Source organism: Periplaneta americana, chromosome 10 (assembly GCF_040183065.1).
Source record: "Periplaneta americana isolate PAMFEO1 chromosome 10, P.americana_PAMFEO1_priV1, whole genome shotgun sequence".
Lineage (NCBI taxonomy): Eukaryota > Metazoa > Arthropoda > Insecta > Blattodea > Blattidae > Periplaneta > Periplaneta americana.
Window position 1 is genome coordinate 35,077,208 of NC_091126.1, and position 25,294 is coordinate 35,102,501.

At 35.2% G+C, this 25,294-nt stretch overlaps 1 protein-coding gene across 4 annotated transcripts in view; it reads left to right on the plus strand.

The window, feature by feature from the left end:
• The first annotated feature begins 12,752 nt into the window (after positions 1 to 12,752).
• The window catches only part of Art4 (arginine methyltransferase 4), a 161,456-nt gene continuing 148,914 nt past the window's right edge, over positions 12,753 to 25,294 (plus strand). Inside the window, exon 1 of one of the 4 annotated variants that reach the window (XM_069837206.1) lies at positions 12,753 to 12,947. In XM_069837206.1, coding sequence (XP_069693307.1) covers positions 12,815 to 12,947 — 133 coding nt within the window. In that variant the 5' untranslated portion in view covers positions 12,753 to 12,814. The remainder of the gene's footprint in view (positions 12,948 to 25,294) is intronic. The other 3 variants (XM_069837204.1, XM_069837205.1, XM_069837207.1) reach the window with 3 other exon arrangements.

Below are 25,294 nucleotides of genomic sequence, written 5' to 3' on the forward strand. Positions count from 1 at the left end.
CGTATTATCTTCGTTGTCATTGGTGGAGTGTGTGGCTAGTGTGCATTTTATATATTTTCTCCGAGAATTTCTAAACAAGTGATTTGTGCAATGTCGGAAGGAAGGAAGGAAAGGGAGGCGGAGAACAAAGAATATTGGACAAGGTGCCTCGTTAAAGAATCAAGCGAGGGAGAGGGTGTGTGGTATGTAAGAAGGTATTTTGAGAGGGAGAAAGATAATGGCGGGCCTCTTTTACCTTTGGCGCAAGTCGTAATGAGAACTGCTGCTTGTGTTAAAATTAATAAGAGCACTGTTATCGATATTGGAAAAGAAAAAAAGCAGTGCAGATTTTTAATCATAAACATTTTTGTAATTTACAATTTTTTCAACGTCTTTTTAACAATATTACACTGAAAAATACCGACACTCGTAAAAGCAGAAGCTTCGTATTAAATTTAAACCTGTTTTTACAGTTTACAGTCCTTTCGACGCTTTTCTAACGGTATTGCATTGAAGAATACTACTACTACTACTACTACTATTACTACTACTACTACTACTACTACTACTACTACTACTACTACTACTACTACTACTACTACTAATTATAATAAACTAATAAAAATAATAATATACACAAGTTTTAATGCCTAGTGTTCAACAAATTGGTTAGAAATGTATGTGTTCATGTCAGCTGTTCATTACCGCACTCTATCGGCAGCGCGCTCGCTTACACGAAAGATGGGCAACATGACAACACTGCTCCCCTTTCTCTGTAAACTGTCAAGTCGGAAGTAGTTTTCGTCAAGGTATAGCACTCGATAGAAATACGACACAGTCCAAAGTCGACTATGGATAGTCTATTGCACAGTCTAATATATACAGTCGCGCAACTCATAAGTATAAAATATGCCAACATTTGACAGCTGGCGCGACAGTAGCCCTCTAGCGGCAGGCAAGTTAAAAGTGTGCATATGACATGTGATAACACATTAGAAAACGGGTTTTGCGTAATTTATTTTATATTTTTATGCTATACAGTAAGTGTATTTATTAATTTTACTTTAGAATCCTAGAAGAATTTCACACGCAGTTAATCTACAAGTTTCAGAAGCTGGGAATAAACGTAATTCTTTCTGCTCCTTACAACTGAATCATGGCCCTGATCATGTATCATGGTTTGAAATAATATAATTGTTCGTACGTGGACGGTTAATTCATTCCTAAATATATTTATGAATCATTGGAACTCTATATTTCCTGTGAGAAGAGTAAAAATTAGTAGCTTCAAAATTGTAGGGTACATCGCGTGGTGAACTCCTCTCCCTATTTCCTGAGAAATTAACTATTTTCCATAACGCAAATTGGGGTAAACTCGGCCGCTGAGATAAACTTAAAAATAAAAAAAGGGAGGATTTAAACCTTAATATGACAGACAATGATTTATGAATTTCATTACTTTTCCATTTCTTAAGAACCGGTATTTCCTTTATTATTTTGAGTCACAAATAGTGCTGATATTATGGTTTAAATTTTAATGACAAGTTTATAGAAGTTTACATTACATTTCCAGTTTTCACACATAAGCTTAATTTTAACTTATCCTGCCTCTATAATACGTAAATTACATGCACTTACTGTTAATATGACGTAGGTGAGAACATATAAATGAACACACAATTTTGTTGAAAAAATTGTAACTTCAATTAACTCAGAAAATGTAGGCTTAATTTTATTTTCAGAGCAGAAGTGGTGTAAGTCAAAAATGGGTAATGATTCTGTAAATTACAGTGCAAAGTAGCAGTTAATATTGAATTTATTTGAACTATTAGTAGTCAGTGAATAGCATGGAGGATATATTAATTGCTACTTTGCGCTGTATTTTACAGAATTTTTACTTTAAATCTCATTACCTAATTTTGACTTACACCACTTCTGCTCTGAACGGCTCAAATAATCACTGGAAATGTAAAATAAACACTAATAAAAATCATGCAGGTTATTACAGAAAATATTACTTTTTATATTAAATTAAAAAAGGCTCTTTTATTTCTTGATAATTTAATACGTCTGCCACATGAATCTACACCAACACATCAGAAATTTATCGACACAGTCTGGATTTATTGAAGAAATGAATATTTTGCAAAAGGATTACAATACTCCATGAATTCTTGAAAAATTAACACCATGATTCCTACTTGAATGCAATATAACTTTCAACTTTTGAAAAATATAAAGAGAAAAACACTGATAACTGATAACTAATAAATGTTTTATAGAACATAATACGTAGGCTACCTACAATATGGATTATTGGTTATGACTGAGTTATGATTCTCTCTTGGTTTTTAGGGAATCTGAAGAACTACAAATTCGGAGACTTAAACTTGTTGTTACTGAAATTTTGTGTCATTGCACAAATTGACTTTATTCCGACGCATGATTAAAACATTATAACATCTCGCATCCCTTTAAAGCATGTGCTGGCTGAACGAGACTGTATCAACCCTATGACCAGTGCCTTGCCTGCCGTTTGGGCGCTAGTGTCGCGAATGTTGGCAAAAAAAGTGTTGAAGTTGCGCGACTGTATATATTAGACTGTGGTCTATTGTTTCTAGTTGCTAACCGCTTGGAGCGTTTTATCACGAGATTTGCAAAAAACACCTCAAGCTTCGCGACTGTATATAGTAGACTGTGGTTTTTATGTTGTATAGTAATAAATCTTAGTTTGTTTTACGATTGCGTTCTATCATCATTGCTTTCCGTCCGCCTCAAGATGGCGGCGAGCGATCGCTTCAATTTGGGTCAACGAGTTAGAAAGAGAAAGATATAGAGTGGTCATTGCGCCGCCATGTTTGAAGAAAATTGAACGACCGTCGGTAATGAACTTATGCGCCCAAAACAAAGTGGGCGTGGTGATAACTGACATTAGAATCGTCAGCTGTCTTAATTTCGTTTGCATAAATCAGTTAAACTGGAGTGGAAAAACCTAGTATTTCGTCAAATACGTGCTAGGAACTTAATCTAAACTTATGTACGCTAAATTTAAAACACTTGAGCTATTCCTAGAAGGAATGCTTAAAAGAATAACCTAAGCAAAATTGTCATGTAATATGACAAGAAGTCCTAGCAAATATACTGAAGAAAATGTTAATATTCCTATGTTCTTTTAAATGCGACCTGCAAGATTGCCTATAAAATGAACGAATATGATTCGGATGATTTTATTAAATTGTTTTCTCAGTCTCTACACGTTGCAAAACTATTTACTATACCATAAGATATAGAATGAAAGTAGGCCCTATCTGTAGTAAACAACCTTTACCTCCAAGCTTGTAACGTGGGTGAAACATGACAAAACACGCTTTCAGTTTTTTGTTACAGTAAAGTATAATTATTATCGAAATGTGAACGTGAGGCCAACAGCCGGCTGGTCTGTCTGAGCCTTTCAAGGGCTGTGGCACCATAGATAATTATTAGTGTATAATTGAGCACCCACGTACAATAATGGGGTAAGTAGTTACGAAATATATTCATACTTACCCCATTATTGCACGTGGGTGCTCAATTATGTTCTTTCATGTCCTTCCAGTCAAAATACTAACAACAATACGACCCTCCCCAGAGTTTTGCGTTACTTTGGATGCGAGTGTCGAAATACAGTTTCAATATTTGATTGCTATTACTAGGTTTGAAACGGAATTGTAGCGGTTTTATCCGTATTTAGTTTAACTTTATTACTAGTGAACCATGTATTTGATTAATCGTTTGTCTTCGAAATAGGCCTACTCATAAGCTACAGCTCATCGTCTTCTTGTATAAGCAGTAAGGACAGAAGGAGCAGAAATAAAGGATGCCGGTGTCGAAATACAGTTTTAATATTGTATTGCTATTTGTTTTTCACTGGGTCTGAAACGGAATTGTATTGGTTTTATCCGTATTTAGTTTAAGTACATTACCAGTGAACCATTTATTTTGTTTATGCCGGGAGTTGTTACACATTTATGCATGAAAAAAAATGCTGCTAATTAACAAAACTATGGACTTAACTTCATAAAATTTACATGAAATATGATATATCAGTTGTCTTTTTCCTTTTGACATCGCAGTTATATTTAGCACACACAACAGGCATGTTTTTTCTTCGTTTTTTTTGTACTTATTACCTCCGTTATACAACATTGTAAGCAGACGAATTTTTACAAAGGTGGGCGCTTAGCTCAGATCTGCCGTGTTTCGCGGTGGCACCGCAAAGAGCGCTGTACAGGACAACATGACCACTCTATAGTCTTCTCTTTCTAACTCGTTGATTTACGAGACGATAGAAGTCACCCTCGGCTCTCTTTTTGCGCATGCGCCATCGGTGTAGTATTTCCGCTTCTGGTGTGATGCTGGGCCCCGTTGTAAGCATAAAAATTGTTTTATTCACCGCATGCTAGATTCACCTTCGTCACAATCATACAGTGTTGCCAGATTTGAGGAAATTTCCTCAAATTAGGGAGCTTCTGTAAAGAAGAGGGAAATTTTGAGGATTTGAAGAAAATACTAGACTTTTGAGGAATTTTTGGCTTTCAATTAAATCCACAGAAGAAATGTACAATAAAAAATTGAACGCTTTATATTTTCTTTCTTTGATACACGTGTGTTATAAATACACATCTCTCAAGTCGATTTTCAATAAAATATTATGTTATTCATGAGATTTGTATTTGTCTTCCGTCTCTCCACAGCTCATCTTCTGTCTATCCAACTGATAAAATTCTACATCTTGATTACACAACTTTTAACACAAGAAAGTCTTATACATATTCCGAAGTGATAAGATTCGTTTGTACTGGCCGATCAGAATGATAGTTATTGACAAATTAGAACATGTACGCGAAAGAAAGTTTAAATTTCAAATTATTGCTACTTCACCAATACCAATCAATCTTTCTTATTTATTTATTTATTTAATTATAATCTTCAGCTCATTGCTTACAAAAATCTGTTGCCCTTTTCAAACCTACTGTTACCAACAGCTAATCACTCTTTTGTTTTGCTATAGAAGAAACAAACTTCACTCACATAATGTGTTTCAAATAAATCAGTATTATGATAGAATCTGTATTTCCGTTATACTTTAACGAATAAAGTAACATGAAAGTTTAGAATGCAGTTGCTCTCTTCAATTTGTATTGTGCTTCTACATTCCCAGTATAATTCCAAAAACACTTAACCATAAAAATGCTAAATAAAAGTGAATGTCCGTTTCATTCAGATTAATTTTAGAATTAAACATTACTTTGCACTCGTTAGTCACAATTTAAAGCTTAAATATATTATAAAGCAATATTGGGGCAAAATATATTATAAAGCAATATTGGGGTAATGTGGAAGTTTTACAGGTATTATAATGAACAAAACAGCACTTTTACGTCTTATCAAATCATCTATTTTTTTCTTTATCCGGCATTTCCTGCACAAATCCAGAGTTTGCAGACATGTTGAGGAAATTTGGGGAAATTTTGCCTGTTTCATCGAGGAAATTTTCGATTTGGAGCTGGCAACACTGCAATCGTATATTATTTACATTTCGGTGATACAAGTTACGTAATTATAATAATAGTGCATTGGTAGATTTCGCAATTATTACTCCAGCTCCTGTTATCCAAGTCAAACCTTATTTTCGTATAATTGTATTCCAGAATATTTCCTCATAAGTCTTGATAGGCTATATGTATTAAGAGTTAATTTCTGGTGGTAGTATTGATATTAAACTTGGCCAACACAATATTCCATCTACAACTTCAGAGGGGCGGCAAGAACTAGCGCTGAGGTAGTTCTGGATATTTCAACTGTAAACCAACTTATGAATGTCGTGATATGCAAATAAATATCACCAAACGTAGGTGTCAACTTCAGAGGGGCTGCAAGACACTTTGTGTGCAAATTTATAAAACCAGGGGCATCACATCCAGTAAAATTAAGAGTGATCTCAACCTTGTTAACAATTCGAAGAGATATTCCTATGTTAATAAAGCGGCGAAACTAGCGCTGAGGTAATTCTGGTGATTTCGGAAGTGAAAATTGTTGAATTTATAACGGATTCTTCTTATATAGATACAGTTGATCGTATATGCATCATAGACAAATATATGCATGGCATAACAAAAGCCTAAACTAACCAAATCTAACCTGTCACAGATTCGTATATGCAACATGTATATAAGCGGGGAACTACTTCAGCACTAGTTTAGCTAAAAATTGAATTAATTTGTTTGAAAGATGATATAGGCCAAAGATTATTATTTGAACTCTATAGAGAGTAGTGGTTTGGTTCGACTGGAACATCTCGGAAAAAAGAAAATATATATTTTTTTTATTATTACCGGCATAGACCTATATTCATTATTATTTATTATTCCACAGTTGAGTAACACAATGGACAAGAAACCATCAAGAAACTGTATTACAATAATCTGTAAGATGTTTACAGGACAAAAATTATTAAAACATGTAACAATGCTATACAATATTGAAGTATAACTTAATACACAATTTATGGCATTCATAGTTGACAAATTACCTAAGCAAGTGGTTGCCCACCTGGTTGTGTGGAACCAATGTATGTTTTCAAACGTTATTTTAACTAAATTTAACTTCATCACATTCTGTGACATATCAGCTGGCTGAAATATTTTTTATCTCACACTTCTGAGATTTTAACAGGAATGAGTTTGTCCAAGGACTTCCCTTGGCTTGAAACTCTTGCTTACATATCCGATATTATTATTATTTTTCTTTATTTTAATCTCTAGGATCCAACTGTGTTCAGCATTCAGGATAAGACTAAAGCAACAATAAAGAAATTAAACTGGTCTTGCTGAGTTATCAATCGAGAATTCGGTTAATGTTCCACTCTGTGACTTTCGTCCAATATGTTTGAAAGCATAAAAGTATCTTCATTGATTGAGATTAAAATTACGGAAATATTATCAAATAAAGACAATTGTATGAAAAATTCATTCCCGATGACAAACAATTAATAGTTTGACCAAAGAAAAGGGTCTCTTAAAATTATTAGAATTATCTACTGATATCGTGGTTAAAAATTGTGTTTCCTAAAACATCTCTGTTGCAATCTTGGTTGCATGACTCACCAGTATATCTCAATGTTTTCTGGATTGCAGTACTACACTTAATGCCATTTGCATCAGTATATTTCAGTGAGAGTACATTTTCTGCTCTGGTCTTCTTGAAGAACAAATACGAGTATAGAAGTAAACATATTCTTAAGGTAGATTTGCAACTTAAGCTACGGTTTGTTTATGGTGATCATCACCGGACGCACATCGCCGGCGATTATAAATGCTGGCGATGATTGTCAGGAAGTGGTTTCTTTATCAGTGTAAATCGCTGTCAATTCTCATTTGTTTTGCTACTTTAACTCGATTAAATATTTCTACATGGCCTTCTCTAAAAATCGATTATTGAACATGTATGGAGTGATATGCGTCCTGAATTTGCTTCAGAAGCAACCTCCAGCGTTCTGCACCGCGTCCAACAATCATCGCTGTAAAGAAACAGTGCGCATTCATTTTAACAGCCAGCAACTCCAAGCAATGATCGCCGTAAACAAACTGCAGCTTTAGAGTACCTACAATTCAGCCAGACTTCGCAAAGCGACTTCAACCATTCCACTAATAATTTTATAAGTATAAAAAACTTGTTTAACACTAGAAGAACCAACCGATCATTTGACTCATTTCGATATTTAATTTATTTGTACCTCCTCTGTGTATTTGCTCAACAAGCTAGTCCTTCAGGACATTTATTGAATTTACTCTTTTTAGATCCTCTGAAAATGTCAAGTCCCTATCATTATTTATGGGGATAAAAGTACAGTTACCTAGAAGGACGAACATAGGTCATTTTTACTGGTCTGCACTGTCTTATTTTCATGCAGCAGCAAACTACAAATATTGCTGTTTTATGATCGTCTTACGCCTCCTAATAATGAACTCAATAGGCCTACATTGTCCCCATGTGACAAGCTTACTGAATGTATGTGGCAAGTCTTTCATATTACCGAAAATATTCTCTTTATGTAGACTGGTTGATACTCAAACATAAGAACGACAATAGGGAGTTTATAACCGCTTTCCTATGACATTACAATATAGTCAATTTATTCTGGATAACAGCGGCAATTCTTTTGGCAACTGTGTGAAGTATTTCATTAGTCTATCTCAAGATTTCTATTTGCCATGTACTGTAGTTATTTTGCAAACATGGCACGAAAGGGTTTGAGCGATGAACTTCTGTTATGAAAGATTATGAGTGATGAAGAATTCTGCATTATTTAGAAACACTGTCAGAAATAGATTAGGAAAGGGAATATCCAGTTAGTGTTTGTGACGAAGATGAAAATGAGACTGGTGATTTTAATTATATCTCGCGAGATTATATATTCCAGCAGTGTCCAGGAAACCGGAGAGAAAGACCTGTCAGATTGGAGGGTGTCACAGCAGAAATAAGACATCACATGTCTGCGCAAAGTATAACAAATTCTGAAAGAATCATGTATGTGTGTGCAAAGTGTAGAATCATGTACATGTGTGTGTGCAAGATGTGATTATAATAATCAATAGACTATAGATAAATTCAGAAAACACAAAATATATATGTCAAAAATATTTAATGTAAAATTGAGTGAACATGATGTTAAGAACAGAATTGTATTCGAGAAATGGCAGAATTAATATGCTAGTACTTATACACAGTTAATAAAACAAATTTTCTTCATCTACACATAACAATTTCTTCTTAGAAGAAGAGTGTATTGTGGTCTCAAATTTTGTTCTGGAATTATTAACTCGCAACTCTTTAATTATACCCACTAAGTCTGTAATAAGACGATATTTCAAATGAAAGCTGCTAATGAGACAGAAATTTAGGATAAAACGTGCATGTCAAAATGACCGGTGCTGGTCGTACTAGGTAGTTTGAAAGTCCCAGTCTTTGTAATGTTAATTTTAACAGCAAAAGAAACATCCCACTGGAAACCGTATGGTTTCATTTTTGACAGTAAAGATATGCTAAAACATAAAATAACCTTGTATTTGTATATTATATTCAAAACTTAAAACTGATATTTAATATAGCTACCAACTTATTAAGGGTAGTTAATTCACTACATTATGCAAATGTTTAATGAGTACAAAATGATTACCAGATTATTACAGAAAACACTGGAGGTCCACCAAAATGAAATGTAAGCTTCAAAGGGTTCATCACACACCATATTTGAAAACCACTGATTTAGGTTATGGCAAAATATAAGGATAATAAATAACGACTATAAGATGCAATGTTACAAATGTAAGATATTTACAGGGCAAAAATAGAGCACAATACATTAACAGAAAATAATATATAAATTATGAGGAATATTTACAGAAATTTTCTTTGAGAAAATAAGAGACGATACATGGAGACATTATTCATTTAAGATAAATCATGATAAAAACAATAATACGTTAGCATTAAATAAGTGCAAAATAAGATGTTGAGGATGTAATGTAATTAATGGAACACACTGAATATCTGGATTGCGGTAAATAAAACATTTTTATGCTTACAACGGGGCTCAGCATCACACCGGAAGCGGAATTTCTTCACCGATAGCGCATGCATAATAAAGGGAGCCGAGGGTGACTTTTATCGTCTCGTCGTTGATTTGGGTCCAGTCCAACGAGTTAGATACTATAGAGAGGACAAAGATCTCAGAAAGTTGAAGACAACTGAACATTGGTCCGCCATGTTTCAGTTAGTCAAAACAAAGGGGCGTGGCTCGGATGTTGTAGGAAATGACTGTGATGAAGTTAGTATTATTGTGAATTGAGTTACATATTAAGACTATGTTAATAAGTAAAAAGTAAAATACACACAAAACTTTACGTTTTATAACAGCTGTAGGCCTATGTTTTATTAGTTTCACTAAATATAGCCCAGATATTAAATGACAAGCTATACTCGATGCAACCAAAGCAAAGCACCTAAAGACGGATGAATTTAATCGGCAGAAGAAAAATAAATAATTTTTTGACTTCGTCACAAATTTAATTACCTTACAGCTAGTCTAACCTAATATGAAATCATGTAATTCAGTGCTCACCAGGTGATTTCAAGAGAGACGACGTATGTAACTAATAGGAGTAAAATATAGGAAAGGTAGTGGCGAAAATTAAAAAAAATATCCAGTAATTAAGTTATTGAAAAAAATTCATTTGAAATTGGAATTAACACAGAGAACTTTTGAAAACTGAAATTATTAAAACTACAAATAATCTCTTAGCATGCAACATAATTAAAGAATGATACTAATAGAAAGTTACTCATGATCATAACTCACCACATTTATTGAAACGATAAGATATTTACGATTAACATTGTTATCAGAAACAACAGGAACCACAGCTAGGTACACTTCTTTTCGCGTGATGGAGACATCGTGTAATCTAATATAATTTGAAACAAGCATTGATCTCACACGTGTCTCGCAACTAAGCAGAGGCTTTTGCAGAATAAAACTGTTCTTACATTATTTTGAACAATAATGACAAATTGTGTGTGATGCAAGTGCTAACTTTCCTCTTTGGTAACAAAAAGAGCCCTAACGCATTAATAAAAAGAAAATTGGAGTGGGCCCTATAAACACAATAAATACTAAACTCTTGATGGTACAAACTTATTAATACAGATATTTCGCTTATGCTCAGTCCGTCTTATCTTATAATTCTCTGCGGCAATGGTACCTGTATTGAGAGGGTTTAATTATCCAGGAACGAATATTATGATTTACGGTACATTTCATTTAAATCCGAGGGAATGAGACATTTTTGGAAATTTTAAAGTCTTAATTATTACTTTTTCATTTATAAATCAGCTTTTTACAAAACCTATAGCGAAATGTTTAAATTAAATATTGATGTATCTGAAAAATATAATACATGTACCAACTCGTTACAGTGTACCTTTGATAAGCACTCCTTGCGGAGGCTGGCGGTACTAAAGACGCCATGTTTTTTAGGGAACGATCCATAGTACTGTTGGCCTCCGCAGGGAGCGCTTATCAGAGGTCTTTAGCCTCTCTATAGTATCTAACTCGTTGGTCCAGTCGTATGTTCTGCGCAGCTGGCAGTGTGGGGTCTTGTCAACACTCGACTACTGATGCGACAGTACCGCTCCAGCGACAGACAAGTTAAATGTGTGTAGATTACATAATTATAACACAGCAAAGAAAGGATACTATGTAGTTTATTTGATATTTCTATGCCTTACAGTAACTCTATATGTTTCTTATTAATTTTATTTTAGAAACCTATAAGACTATTACACCCAGTTAGTCTGAAAAAAAGTTATAAGTTCGAGAAATTGAGAATAAACTTAAATCCTCCTGTTTCTTACTTTCAAATGAATCATAGTTTGAGATATATAATTTTTCGAACCTGGATGGCAAATTCAGTTTATTTTAAAATATATTATGCACCATTTGAACTCTGTACGTATTTGCTGTGAGAAAAATCAATATTAGTAGCCTCAAAAACAAGGACATCATTTGAATCTTAGCCTGGGGGGGAGGACAATATTCTTTTATTGCAGATCTTATCGAGTGGCGTACTCCACACTATTTGCTTAGAAATGAACTATTTTCCATACCATAAATTGAGGTAAACTCGACAGCGATGTAAACTTGTTAATAAAAAATGGGATTTAACCAATACGAGATGCACTGAATATATTTTGAAGTTCACTTTTACTACTACTACTACTACTACTTCTACTACTACTACTACTACTACTACTACTACTACTACTACTACTACTACTACTACTATTATTATTATTTTTATTATTATTACTACTACTATTATTAAAATAGCCTACTGTTGAATTTTATAAATATACACATAAAATAGTACACAATAAGTTAACTTAAAACAGACTAGGAAAACCACTTCACTCGCAATCTGAATTTAATCAGAAATTATGCAGCAGATCACAAATTGAACGATTTGTATCTGCCGCCTTGAGTAGACGAAAGCCACTCACTTTCAGCTTTAGTGTATCTGCCATCTAGCATAAAAAATTTCTATTAACACGAAATACTGAGAAAGTTACACAACGCAGAATTGCACGCTTTGTATTCTTCACTTGACATAATTAGGAACATTAAATCCAGACGTTAGAGAAGGGCAGGGCAAGTAGCACGTATGGGCGAATCAAGAAATGCTTATAGTGTGTTAGTTGGGAGGCCGGAGGGACAAAGACCTTTGGGGAGGCCGAGAGGTAGATGGGAGGATAATGTTAAAATGGATTTGAGGGAGGTGGGATATGATAATAGAGACTGTATTAATCTTGCACAAGATAGTGACCAATGGCTGGCTTATGTGTGGGCGGAAATGAACCCCCGGGCTCCCTAAAGCCATTTGTAAGTACTGCAACACCTCTTCCATCTGGCGAATGAATTTGTAACTTCTTACACAAGTAGAGACCTTTGAAACATTATGGAGTAGATGCAAGTCAATTGATGCTGGTGTTTTGTAGTTCGGAGTTCTATTTATTTGTCTGTGGTTCGGAGTCGATATATTCTGGTCTAGTTTGTTAAATATTGTGGTAGATGGCACTGACATTTTCAATCTTAAATTTTCGACGATGGAAGTTTCCCGGGCAAATATCTATGGTGCTGCCCAACGAGTTAGATGTGCTGCCTAGCTGTGTTTGTTTTGAATGACTTCAAAAATCTTACCTCTTAGGAACGCATAACCTCTCGGTTTAGCGTTATAAAATGGCTACTGTGTATCGCATGGTAACAGTATCATGTGCTGAAAAATCTGGTGATATACATGCGAAATTCGATTTTCCAATAAATCTTGTGGTGGATTATGATCCCCAAGGTATTAGTGTCAAGTTGAAGCAGGGTAAGTTTGTTACAGATCGATATTCCATCATATATACTGCTTTTTGTGTCTTGACCGTGTCTTTACTTGTCTGTGTTCATGACGTTTTATGAAAATGTAATATTCATTCATAACCGAGGAATTTTGATTACTTTACACATAATGAGGAGGTATTGCATTAGATTTCTATATTTTGAATTGTGAGTGGTATGCTTTCCGTGATTCTACTTTGTTTTGGAGATTAATTGTCAACATAGTCTTTGTTTGGAGCGAAAATAAATTTTTGTTTGCCGTATTTATGATCTTAAAAAATTTTGTATATTGATTGATTTTTATGTCGGTTTTAGTTTATTTAGCTGAGATTTCAGTGTGGCTTTAGATTTTGTTTATTTTGTTTTTGTTTTGCTCTATGACGCGACACCTGCAGAAAATAGATTTTCATTGTTTACAAAAAAAATAGGAAAAGAAATTTCGTAAGTTCGCTTACATATTTAATGGTTTTTAATGAAATATTACTAAGCGATTTCTCCGTATTCAATATCATATTCGAATGTTGTGGTAAGCCATAACCTCGTGGATACCACAACATAACCTATTAAGGTGTAATTGTTTTGAAAACTAAACGTGAACTGGCAGCGTAAGTCTGTTGGCCCCCTTTTCAATCGATTCCCAGATTGGAGTATTTCAGTTTAGTTTTTGGTTTTATATATACACAGCTCCGTATTATGTGAATAAAATTTATAGAAGAAATAAACCTAAGTGATGCATTTGTAGAGCGGGAATGGCTAAACTAGTGCTGGGGTAGTTCCCGTTCTTACTCCGCTTATACTCCTTGCATATACGAATCTGCAACACGTTAGGTTTGGTTATGCCTTGCATATACGATTATCTGCATCTGCACACAAAAAAATCTCTTATAAGTTAAACTATTTTCACTTCCGAAATCACCGGAACTAGCTCAGCGTTAGTTTCTCTAAGAATAAGGGAAGGTAGACTAATTGTTTAACGATCGTAAACTACAGAGATAATACAGTGTTGGTGAAATGGTATCGCGATATTCGAACAAAGATGAAATGATAATGGAAAGATATATAACATTTCGGTATTCTTTCATCAGTTTTTCCATTTCTGATATGAATTATAAAAATGAATTTTGTATAGTTATTAAATATAGGCCTACTTAAATTCTGGAATAGCGTTGTATCAGCCTAAAACTAGTGACCCGGTAGTACAACAAATATTATTCCGGTGAGCATACATAGAGGAAAATATTCAACTTACCAAAAAACATACGGGTATATATACTTTCTCAATTACGCTATCCTTTCACACGTTTCAATTGAAAACAGTTTTGGCCATATGGATATATCTGTGAGAGAGACTTTTCGTTTTCGTGTATATCATATAGCTGCAAAAATAAATTAGGAAACTTCACCACTCTTTATCAGACAGTGCTAGGTCCCCAGTTTCATTGTATTGGTCATTGCTAATAGAGCTACATATATTATTTTGTATCAGTATAATTTGTTACTAATAAGATGATTCCATTATGACAAGGTAATTCCATTACCAAGCTTTATTGTCTAAGCTGCTATTAAATTGCGTTTTACGTTTATAGTAGCGCTCAGGTAGAAAAGTTATTTTTGCAGACGAATTTGGGGATTTAAACTGACGAAGAAAGAACCAGTAGAATAAAAAAAAGGGAAAATGTAACGGAATCACCATTGTAATTACTTGTTCTTTTGCTGCATTATTTCTGATATTGTTTCCTTTACATGGATATTGATGCAATAGATTTATTTCTCATACCCAGTGGTGTATCCCTATCTCTGGGATTTCGGTAGTACTGGAAGTAGTTTTCGTCGTCGGCGCAATCACCACCACCACCTCATTATCACCATCTCCGCAGAAATATTTATGGAATATCAGGCGAAAATGCGTGGGTTCGAATCTAAATACAGTGATTGTTAGATCTGTAGACCTCACTTTGAAATTGTTTAAAAATGAATAGGATATGACTTTTTATAAATGCAAAATCTGATGATAATATGAGAATCATAAAAATGCCTGGCGCTTCCCCTGTCACGAAAAATAGTACTCTGATGCCCAACAGGCCTGAAATGCACCTCATACCCTGTGTATATTTAATCAACAGTCAAAACAGATATAGTCAGTATAAATTACTTTGGCCGTCATGTTCATCTTTCCATTGCTGCCAACTTAACTGCTTTCTGTTTATGAAATGTTTACAGTTACATAAACTTTGAAGTCCACTGTTACAATCAATAAAGGAATTTCAGCTCTGCAGAGAGATATATTTTTTTAGACTGTAAGTTGATATTTTGATGGCATTGCCCACTACAGTGAACGGTGGTTGTTGAAAGCAGGTTTCGTTCTCATTAACAAAAGTATAATACAATAGTAAATAATATATTCATGCAATACTATAGTAATATACGTCACAAGAGCGGTATGTTGACGTTTTCATGTTCGAGGAAAAGATTGAAAAAGCGAAACGTTGTTGCGCTTTTTTAACTTCCGAGAACATGAAAACAAACATACCGCTCGTGTATCGTACATTATTTTGTGCGAAGATCGTTTATTACATACCTGAAAGACGAATTTCTAATTAGTTGCAATGAAATCTCCATCTTGGTTTCTGTTTAATGACGGCAAATTCTGAAAACCAAAATATCTTTCTTCAACATTGTTGCTATAAAATGTTTTCTGTGTTTACTATACTCCAGCAGGCTGTGATATAAGTCTGTCTTTTTTTTCCCCGGTCTATAAATGCGAACTTAAAACAAACGGTAAGGTTATGTAATGATTTATTTTTCATTTTAATATTTTAACAATATTATTTATATAACATATTGCAGCAATAACATCGGCATCTGGAATCTTGTTGATTTTTTCACGGCTCCCTTAATGTTACTTGTATCAGGAATGCAATAAGTTTCGTGGAGTAGTAGACTTTACTTAATTTTTGCAAATATTTAAAAACAATAATTAACATTGCAATTTAGGTGAAATTGCAGTGGTAAGTTTCCAATTTATAATTATTACTATGTTAAAGGTCTCTAAAAATAATATGTTAAAAGCCTAAAGCAGTAAAATGAATGTCGCACTTAAGCGGTAAGAAGAGGGAAATTGTTATGTGTGTTACGTTGGGAATACTGAATGTGGTATTTCACATTTACCGCGTATTGGTTCTGTGCGGAAAACAAGCAAATACGCACGATCTCGCACAAGATAATATGTTAAAAATCATACATTTAAAGTGATGTTTGCAATTACAGAGAAAAAGCCAATGGTTTGTTCTTGAAATCATTTAAATTCGTCACTCTTCTAGGCATATCTACGTTTTCTAGGAGATACGAACAATTTCTTAGCACCCAGTGCTTCCGATTTTTGCACTTTGCGTACATGTGACTTGGTTGATACACTTATTGAACACGCCTCAGCATTTCTTGACACTTAGAAAAGTTAAAATTTTTACGGTTTTCTTCGGACGAATATTTTCTGAAGAAATTGTGGACATTAAATTTAATTTTCCGAACTTCACTACTATATCCACTGGATCTATTACTGTCACTAGTACTGACCTTGCTGAATGATATAATTGAATTTTATACTACTAATAAACAAAATAAATTAATAAGCCGATATTAACTTATAGAAAATGCTTATTATAAACGAATCATTGATTTCATTGACAGACGTAAAGCAAACAAAAATCGAACTGACAATCTCGGCTCTAGCTTCATAATTATTTTTATCGGAAGTTTATGTTTATGAATGGACGCCGTTTTGGTCATTTCGAAGACTTTCTTGGCGACACGCATCTGTGTCAACATCACTCGTGGAAGACCATAAACACCATGAATGGGCAAGGACGCGAACCGCTTGGCGTAGAAATGAGATTCTTGTTTCTGTATAATTCAGAAAAATAATCTCATTCAACCTAATCACATGTAGAGACTCTGTCAAGAAGAACTTGTCCGAGCGCACGTATTTTTACAAGCGCCGTCAACGAATGTCCGTACGCGGCAACACAGCGCCGCGCCGTCCCAAACGTCAGGAGATCTAGATCATACTCTAACCATGGTTACTTAATTAAAAGAATCGACGTAGAATCTAGGAATTATCGATATTTCTGTAGCTGTCATCTCATTTTCATTCTCTTACTTCGTTTCTTTCCTCAATGAAATCAGACAGGATTTGTTTTGTGAATCGTCTTTTCTCCAGCATGTGAAAGGGATGAATCATTAAGGAATATTATAAAGTAAACAAAGCAGTATCTCTATTTTTCTCTGTTCTATTCATCTTTCTTCAAACCAGTATCTGTTTGGGATGGGAGAGGTAGTTACTGCATGAAAACCCATTTCACCATTACTCTTCCAGATATAGCGTCACAGAGAGACTTAAGTATTTGCTGTAGTGCAGCAATGTAAATAGAGGATCAGTTCAGTTTAGACCGGGAGGGAGAGCCTACTTGTATTTTGGTTATTTTTACATACTTATTTCTCTAAAGAAACCAATTTCATCAAGACATTTTGTGTTTTAAGAAATTCCTTGAAACGGAGCGCAATAAACAACGGAGGAAAAAATGGCATATTCGAAAATGGATTCAAACGAAGTATATTTACTGCAATTTTTAGATTGTTTGGTATAGAGCTGACCTTCTATACCCGAGGTTGCGGGTTCGATCCCGGGCCAGGTCGATGGCATTTAAGTGTGCTTAAATGCGACAGGCTCATGTCAGTAGATTTACTGGCATGTAAAAGAACTCCTGCGGGACAAAATTCCGGCACACTGGCGACGCTGATATAACCTCTGCAGTTGCGAGCGTCGGTAAATAAAACATAACATTTAACATTTACACTCAACTTAATTCAATATCCCATCCATGTGTATACTATAGGGCTTTTGCTAGGCAGCGCTGTGGATTGAACTTCGGCGTAGCTCAGTGGTTAGACCACTTAGTACGTAGAACCAAGGACCCGGGTTCGATCCCCGGCGCCGGAGCTAATTTTTCTCCTCTAATAACCATTATTAGCTGTAAGGCCTTTAGAGCCAGAAAGCATAATGATAATGTGAAAAAAAAGACATAAGTTAATTCGTTTTTTAATTACGGTGAAGATTATCGAAGTGTATCCAACATTACTTTTCAGTTTATTTTCTTGAATTGTCATTTAAAAGACAACTGTTACGTAAATTAAATTATTTACTATGTTCCAAGGTAACGAGATGTTCGATTACACACACACAAAGCATTCATTATAACTAAAGGAAATAATATATTTGGCTTCATTTATAAATTGTACTGTTTAAGTAGATTATGTGAGCAATACCGAACATTTGTAACCGTAATTTCTTCTCAGAAATTCATCCAAGAAAAACAAGCTCGTTAAAATGATTGCCGTTAATCCGTCCCTCAAGAAAGGGAACGCTGTTCCTGTGGAGTCAATTGAGCAGGGATAAAGGCTGGGATTAAAATCGTAACGAAAAGTGGATGTAATCCTGGAGAACTATTTTCCATGCGACGCGTGTGTATCGATTCATTTGTCTTGTGTAATACAAAAATCGTGAATATAATTTTCTAATTTGATTTGTAGAGAATCACTCTTTGGTTGTTTTGTTTTCAAGTAAAGATCCATTCATTTTTACTAAAAATGTTATTTCGGCTGTATCGTTACGAGATTAATCGACTCTTAAATCTTGAATATGAGCAAAATTCACCAAATAGGCCTAGTTGTAAGAAATCGCTGTACACGGGCTGAAACACTCTTTTTCTTTGGGACTTGTTCGTCTGGGAATATTAAGGAATGTTTTTGTAGCATCATACACATCTTTATACTTCATATAATGGGAAATGTGTTACTAGGACCTCCTGTGAAGAGATGGAAGGAAAGTTTTGTAGACCAACAGTTTTTTATAGGACTATTACCTTTTTTTGGTTATTTAACGACGCTGTATCAACTACCAGGTTATTTAGCGTCGATGGGATTGGTGCTATACTGTTTTCGCTGTAAGAGAAATCCTACTGTAAACACAAGCACGTTGCTGTCATACCCGTGATTGGCTCACAGTCGAAACACTCACACGACGCAGGAAAATGTAGTCCGTATTTGGAAACTATCATCTTGTATTATTTGAAAATAAAAAATTGAATTCTAGTTGTTAAATACGATGAAACATATAACTTCACTCATATGTAAAACGATATGTAAAAGAAAAGCTACTTTTATATTTTGTTATGTACTATGAACGCAGATGAATACAAACAGTAATACCGAAGTAGTCTGTTTTTGTAACAAGCTGGCGTCACTTGAGCTCGTAGTTGTTCATGTAAGCACGTGGTACTGAAGTATGGCTTCTGCATCCTCGGTGTGTGTGGTTATTAAACATTAGAGTAGAAACCCTCTCAAAAGCGGAGAAAAACAAATGGTCTTTAATATATATAATAAGTTATGTGAGTTTTAATTACAGTAATTATAAAGTAAATGTTTCCTAAGCAAACGAATGCATAGTAGTGAGTTTAGACCTACTTGACGAGTAACGGGAAACGTTTAACATGAAACAGAATGTACAACAGTAGGCGGGAACACGTACTGAGAATCTATGGCGCCAAACAGCGGCCAATGAAGCCTCACTTCAGTCACGTGCTTTTGTTTATATTAGGATTTTTCTTACAGCGAAAAGATTATAGTGAGACAGTATTTGGCGAGATGAGCCGGAGGATTTGCCATATATTACCTGACATTCACCTTACGGCTGGGGGAAAACTCTGATAAAACCCAACCAGGTAATCAGCCCAAACGGGAATCGAACTTACGCCCGAGCGCAACTCCGTATCGGCAGGCAAACGCCTTAGCCGACTGAGCTACACCTGTGGCTTACTCTTAGGAAGATGATAATTACGTTGATGATAGTGGTCGAACTGGAATATGTTTGATTTTTTAACTTTCTAACAGTGTTACATGTACACAGTTACATTTGTAATGTGTATGTAGCTACAGCATTCATAAAATTTCTGTCCGTCTTTTTGTAGATATTTCAAATCCCTTTTTGTCGTCGCATAAGTAAAGTCAAAGAATGTTCACATTAAGTTGAGACTGTTAATTAGTTTCAAAATATAATTATATCTTTACCCGATATATAAGATAGGAACTTGAACTGTGAACACTCCTTTTTCCCCCCATGTGGGGTGTTGCCACTGCAAAACAGATAATGGAAAAGAATAATTCATTTAATTTATTTTATTCTGAAAACCGTGCATGTGTTTTGTTTCCACTGTGTTTTTTTTTTACTGTACCGTATATATTAATTTTTACTTAACTATTGCCCACACCTGTGGAGTAACGGCAGCGTGTCTGGCCGCGAAACCAGGTGGCCCGGGTTCGAATCCCGGTCGGGGCAAGTTATCTGGTTTAGGTTTTTTCCGGGGTTTTCCCTCAACCCAATACGAGCAAATGCTGGGTAACTTTCGGTGCTGGACCTTGGACTCATTTCACCGGCATTATCACCTTCATTTCATTCAGACGCTAAATAACCTAGATGTTGATAGAGCGTCGTAAAATAACTCAATAAAATAAAACAAATACTTAACTATTTCGCTCACAATTCAAATATTTGCTTCATGAATTTCAGTGCAGAATCTTATAGGTGGAGAGTAGTAAATATGAATTACATTTTAATTAACATTTAACATATTTATGTAAAATGCGTGTTACAAAACAACGATTTATCTCGTTCAAAATGTTAGTAAAGGATTGACTACGTTCCAATGTAATAAATAGCAACTTTATTTTCCGGCCATTTTGAATATGTTTCCGTACTCATCACGGGTCTTGGAATTTTCACCGTGCGCAATGTAAAAAAAAAAGTTTTATTTAACGACGCTCGCAACTGTCGAGGTTATATCACCGTCGCTGGCGTGCCAGAATTTTGTCTCGAAGGATTTCTTTTACATGCCAGTAAATCTACTGACATGAGTTTGTCACATTTAAATGCCATTGACCTGGACCAGGATGGAACCCGCAAACTCGGGCACAGGAGGCTAGCACTATACCAACTGCGTCACCCAAGTTGACGTATATTGATTATATTGAGTATCGTTCAGTCAATGAGCACAAATTTGTGCAATTGACAAAGTCAAATAACGCATATAAAATAAACAGAAAAATAAAAACAATAAACTTGTATCAGAAACACTCAACAATATTGACATTAAAAACACATTAATGTCATAAAAGGGTTTGTTGATCAACCAACCAGAGACAAGTCTGTTAAAAGACTTCCTTTCCAGATTGAAAACATGTGTCGGAAATTTATTGGCAATTTTTAAAGACCAGTGTTGATGGTTAAGACATTGCCATACGATAATGTTTGTTTGTTGCAACCTGTCCTTCACCAGTTTCGCAACACCCGAGGTTCTACCCACCATGACACTAGCCCCATCACACGCTATGCAAATAAATTTTTTTCGGAACGGAAGTATCTGTCAACCAATATGAATGCAGACAGTTTAGTAGCTCATTTGCAGTAGTTTCAGCTTTCTGATTACTGAGAGTAACTAGATCAAGAAATAAGATTTCATCCTTGGAATTGAGGGAAGTTTTAATGTACACTATTAAAACTGATTCTCTACCGAGAGTTATTGATTCATCTGTTAGGACAGAAAGTTTTTGGTCTTCTGAAATTAGTTTTAATATCAACTTTTTCCTAAATTCGGACGAAATATGCTTTATTTTTTCGGTACTGCTATAGCGTGAATGAAGAGTTATCCCAACATCAAGATATTTTTTCTTTTGCAAATCAGTCAGATCTTTATGACCACTGAATGGTCTATCATTTTTCGCTAAATAATAGGCAGTAGTAAGGACCTTTTCGGTAACACTAATGACATGAACTTCTTGACGTAAAGTTACATTTTCTAGCTGCTGCTTCTAAGAGTCAGCAAGAATTTGCGCTGCCTTGTTATGTACTGAAGACAGCTGATGGGCTGAAATTTTGATTCGTAAAGACTTCAATTTTATTGTCCTTCATTTGTACCATTAAAGAAAACTTGACACTTCACCCATTCGTTACTTAATGACAATCCCTGACTTTTCGTGGCCTTAAATAAACTACAGAGCAACAATCATTACATTCTAAACGCCCATGTTTCGCTATTAACCATTTTTGTTTTTCCTTGCGCTCTATCCATTGTTGTTCAGACCATATAAACGGATAATCTCAGTCTGCATCAAAAACATTACCTATATCGATTTCATCATGCTGTATTATTGTTGTTGATGATGAGGAATCACTCTGCGAACTGGATGAAGGAACACCGTTCAGTCACTTCTGGGTCGCAGTCTTTTCCACAATTTATTGGCACATAAGTTTGATTAGAATTTGATTTTTGCATTTTGGAAAAGTAGTTCATAACCTTGTTTGCGGAGCTTCTTTTCATTTTTGATCACTGCTCATAAATCAACTCACTTCTTCATTGTCCATAGAAGACCACATTAAAAATCCGTGTACTCGTTACAATTTGCAAACAAAGTAATGGACCACACCATGTTCAAACTTATGAATTTCCCTCCTAACAGCTCTATTACGTGCACTATCAAATATAACGGAAAACATGCGGATTACTGCAGTTATCGCATGTGTGGTGATCGGCTGGCAAAATCTAATCCATGTAAGGCTGCGTCTACACATTGCGTTTTTGCAGGAACCGTTTATTCCGCTCCTGCCTGACTGGATGTCTTTCATCGGTTCACTCTTTTCCCGCTGAAACGCAAGTCCCTCACTTGAGAGGTCATAAATTTGAGACCCAACCGTAGGTTCGCCATTGTAGTCAGACAGCTAGTCATTATCATGTTGTCAAAACTGTAAGTTGTATGTGTATGAAGCTGTTGGTAAGGAACCGATAGAAAGATGTCGGGCTCACAATCAAGCTGTATCAAGCGCGAGAGTCCACGTTTGTGGAGTAACGGTTAGCACGTCTACCTGCGAAACCAGGTGGCCCGGGTTCGATTCCCGGTCGGGGTAAGTTACCTGGTTGAGGTTTTTTTCCGGGGTTTTCCCTCAACCCAATATGAGCAAATGCTGGGTAACTTTCAGTGTTGGACCTCGGACTCATTTCACCGGGATTATCACCTTCATCTCCTTCAGACGCTAAGTAACCAAAGCTGTTGATAAAGCGTCGTAAAATAACCTACTAAAATAAAAAGAATTAATCGCGAGACGAATGGAAGTTATTTTTAAATTTTGCAATTACGTAAAGTACACAGTATAAAACTAAGTTTTTTTTTAATGTTATCGAACATTAATTACTTTTTTCTTCGACGAACTATTGAACATCATTTCACTAAGTTTCAGAATATCGATATCGATAATTTTGGTCCACGATTGTATTGATAAAATGCAGAGATGCCATTCCGGGCCGCACTCATGTACTCTCAAACCAATGGAGAAACACAATTAGGCTTACATATCTCAGCAGACTTAAAATTTTTGTAAAATATTATAAACACGTTTAATTTTCTTCTGAGTGCTGAATATCCCCTACATTTCAGTGAATGTGCAGACAAAATGTTTCGTGTAAATAAGTGCATTACTATACAATTATTATGGTATTTCTTACAAGTTTGTCGGTGTTCGAATACCTCTTACATTCACAAAAAAAAAAAAATGGACGACAAAACTGCACTGTGTGGACTCCAGTACCTGAATGCTTCAGTTGTACAGGGACATCATTTTATTTTTACTTCAATTTTTATTGTACCTGAGTTTTTTAATGTACTTCACTCCCACCCCTTCTACTAATGAAGTTCAACCGTCCTGCACATAGAGCCAAGTTCACATATACAGTCATAGTAGTCTTACGGTCATAGTTAACAGTACGTTCCAAAAATATTTTCGCGTTTTCCAGTGACGTAAGAGCTTTCAATATTGAATCATTTTCGCACAGGTACTGTCGTCCATTTGCCTATGTCGTATCCCGGTTTCCCCCACCAGCTTTTATTCGCCAGCTAGTGGCTGGGCTGTCTTAGCCCTTTTCTGAGAACATTAATTTCTGTTATTAATTGGACGTCTACGTAATATTATACAACTGTTTAAAACCACTTAAATAAAAGGGCCTCGTTAAGTAATTAACTGACACGTGATTTCCCTCCTTTTCTACGACTCTGCGACATAACCATTTGAACGGACAGTAGATAGCATGACTAAGTAATTTTATCTTTTCGGATCGGGCAGAAGTGAAGATTAAATTTACAGTACGTAAGATACTCTTTTATAGACTAGATGTAGAATTATTTCAACATGAGTTACTAGTACGAAGGACGAAACTGGTAATTGGGATTAGGTACAGTAGTCTATAGTGCGATAATATGCACATTAGAACTGAAGCCTGTATAGAAATGAACGGCCACCATTTCCAAAAATGTGTTTAAACATCCATATTATGATTATTTTTCAATTTAACTTCATCATCTAAATTGTACGCTAATGTGCTGTAGACAGTATAATATACACTACATAATGAATACGTCCACATGGACAGCTCATTTCGTGAGTAAAAACACTCCTTGTTAATACAGTACCGTATTTGATTAAACAAAAACCTAATGAAAATGATCACACTCAAAAGAGCGATATTTCCTACTTTACGTAAATGAATGAATTACTTTTCTTCCCTCCTATACCTAGTAAAGTGATTTGTTTGTATATTACGCCAGTATCATCGAACTCCAGTCGTGGAAGGAGGTAGCAAAGGCGTTGATCCAGAGGTATAGCCAGGTTAATATTAAAAATGTTAGTAAAAATAAAATGATGTCCCTGTAGTTGTATATCTCCCTATGCGTCATCCTGCAAAACTTCAATGTGTGAACGCCATGTACCCGATTGCTTGTGTTGTAGTCGTTCATCTTGCTTTGCGGCATCCTGCAAAATTCCAGCATGCTGTAGTCCAGCCGTGGCGAAAATGTGACTCACAAGCACATTGTGGCTCGCAATGATAGCTATGCATTTCTCTTGCTTCCTACCTCCCCAACCCCACCCTCTCACTCACTGGAGTCAAACTCCGTTTCATTTGTATTTGTCTCTGACCTGCGAGTGGCGTATCGTCGCAATGTTTCTCTCAAAACCATGTACCTCTACAAAAACGAAAGTTTCAAGTAGGATGGAGGACGCATTTTTTTGCTGCCAATATGATGAGAATATTAAATGTACGAGTATGATTTGTTCACAAGTATTACGAGGAAACGGTTGTATAACATAAAACGGCATTATATTACATGTCACTCATGAAACATTAAAAGGTTAAGTGTTGTTATTATTAGTATTAATAATAATAATATTATTATTATTAT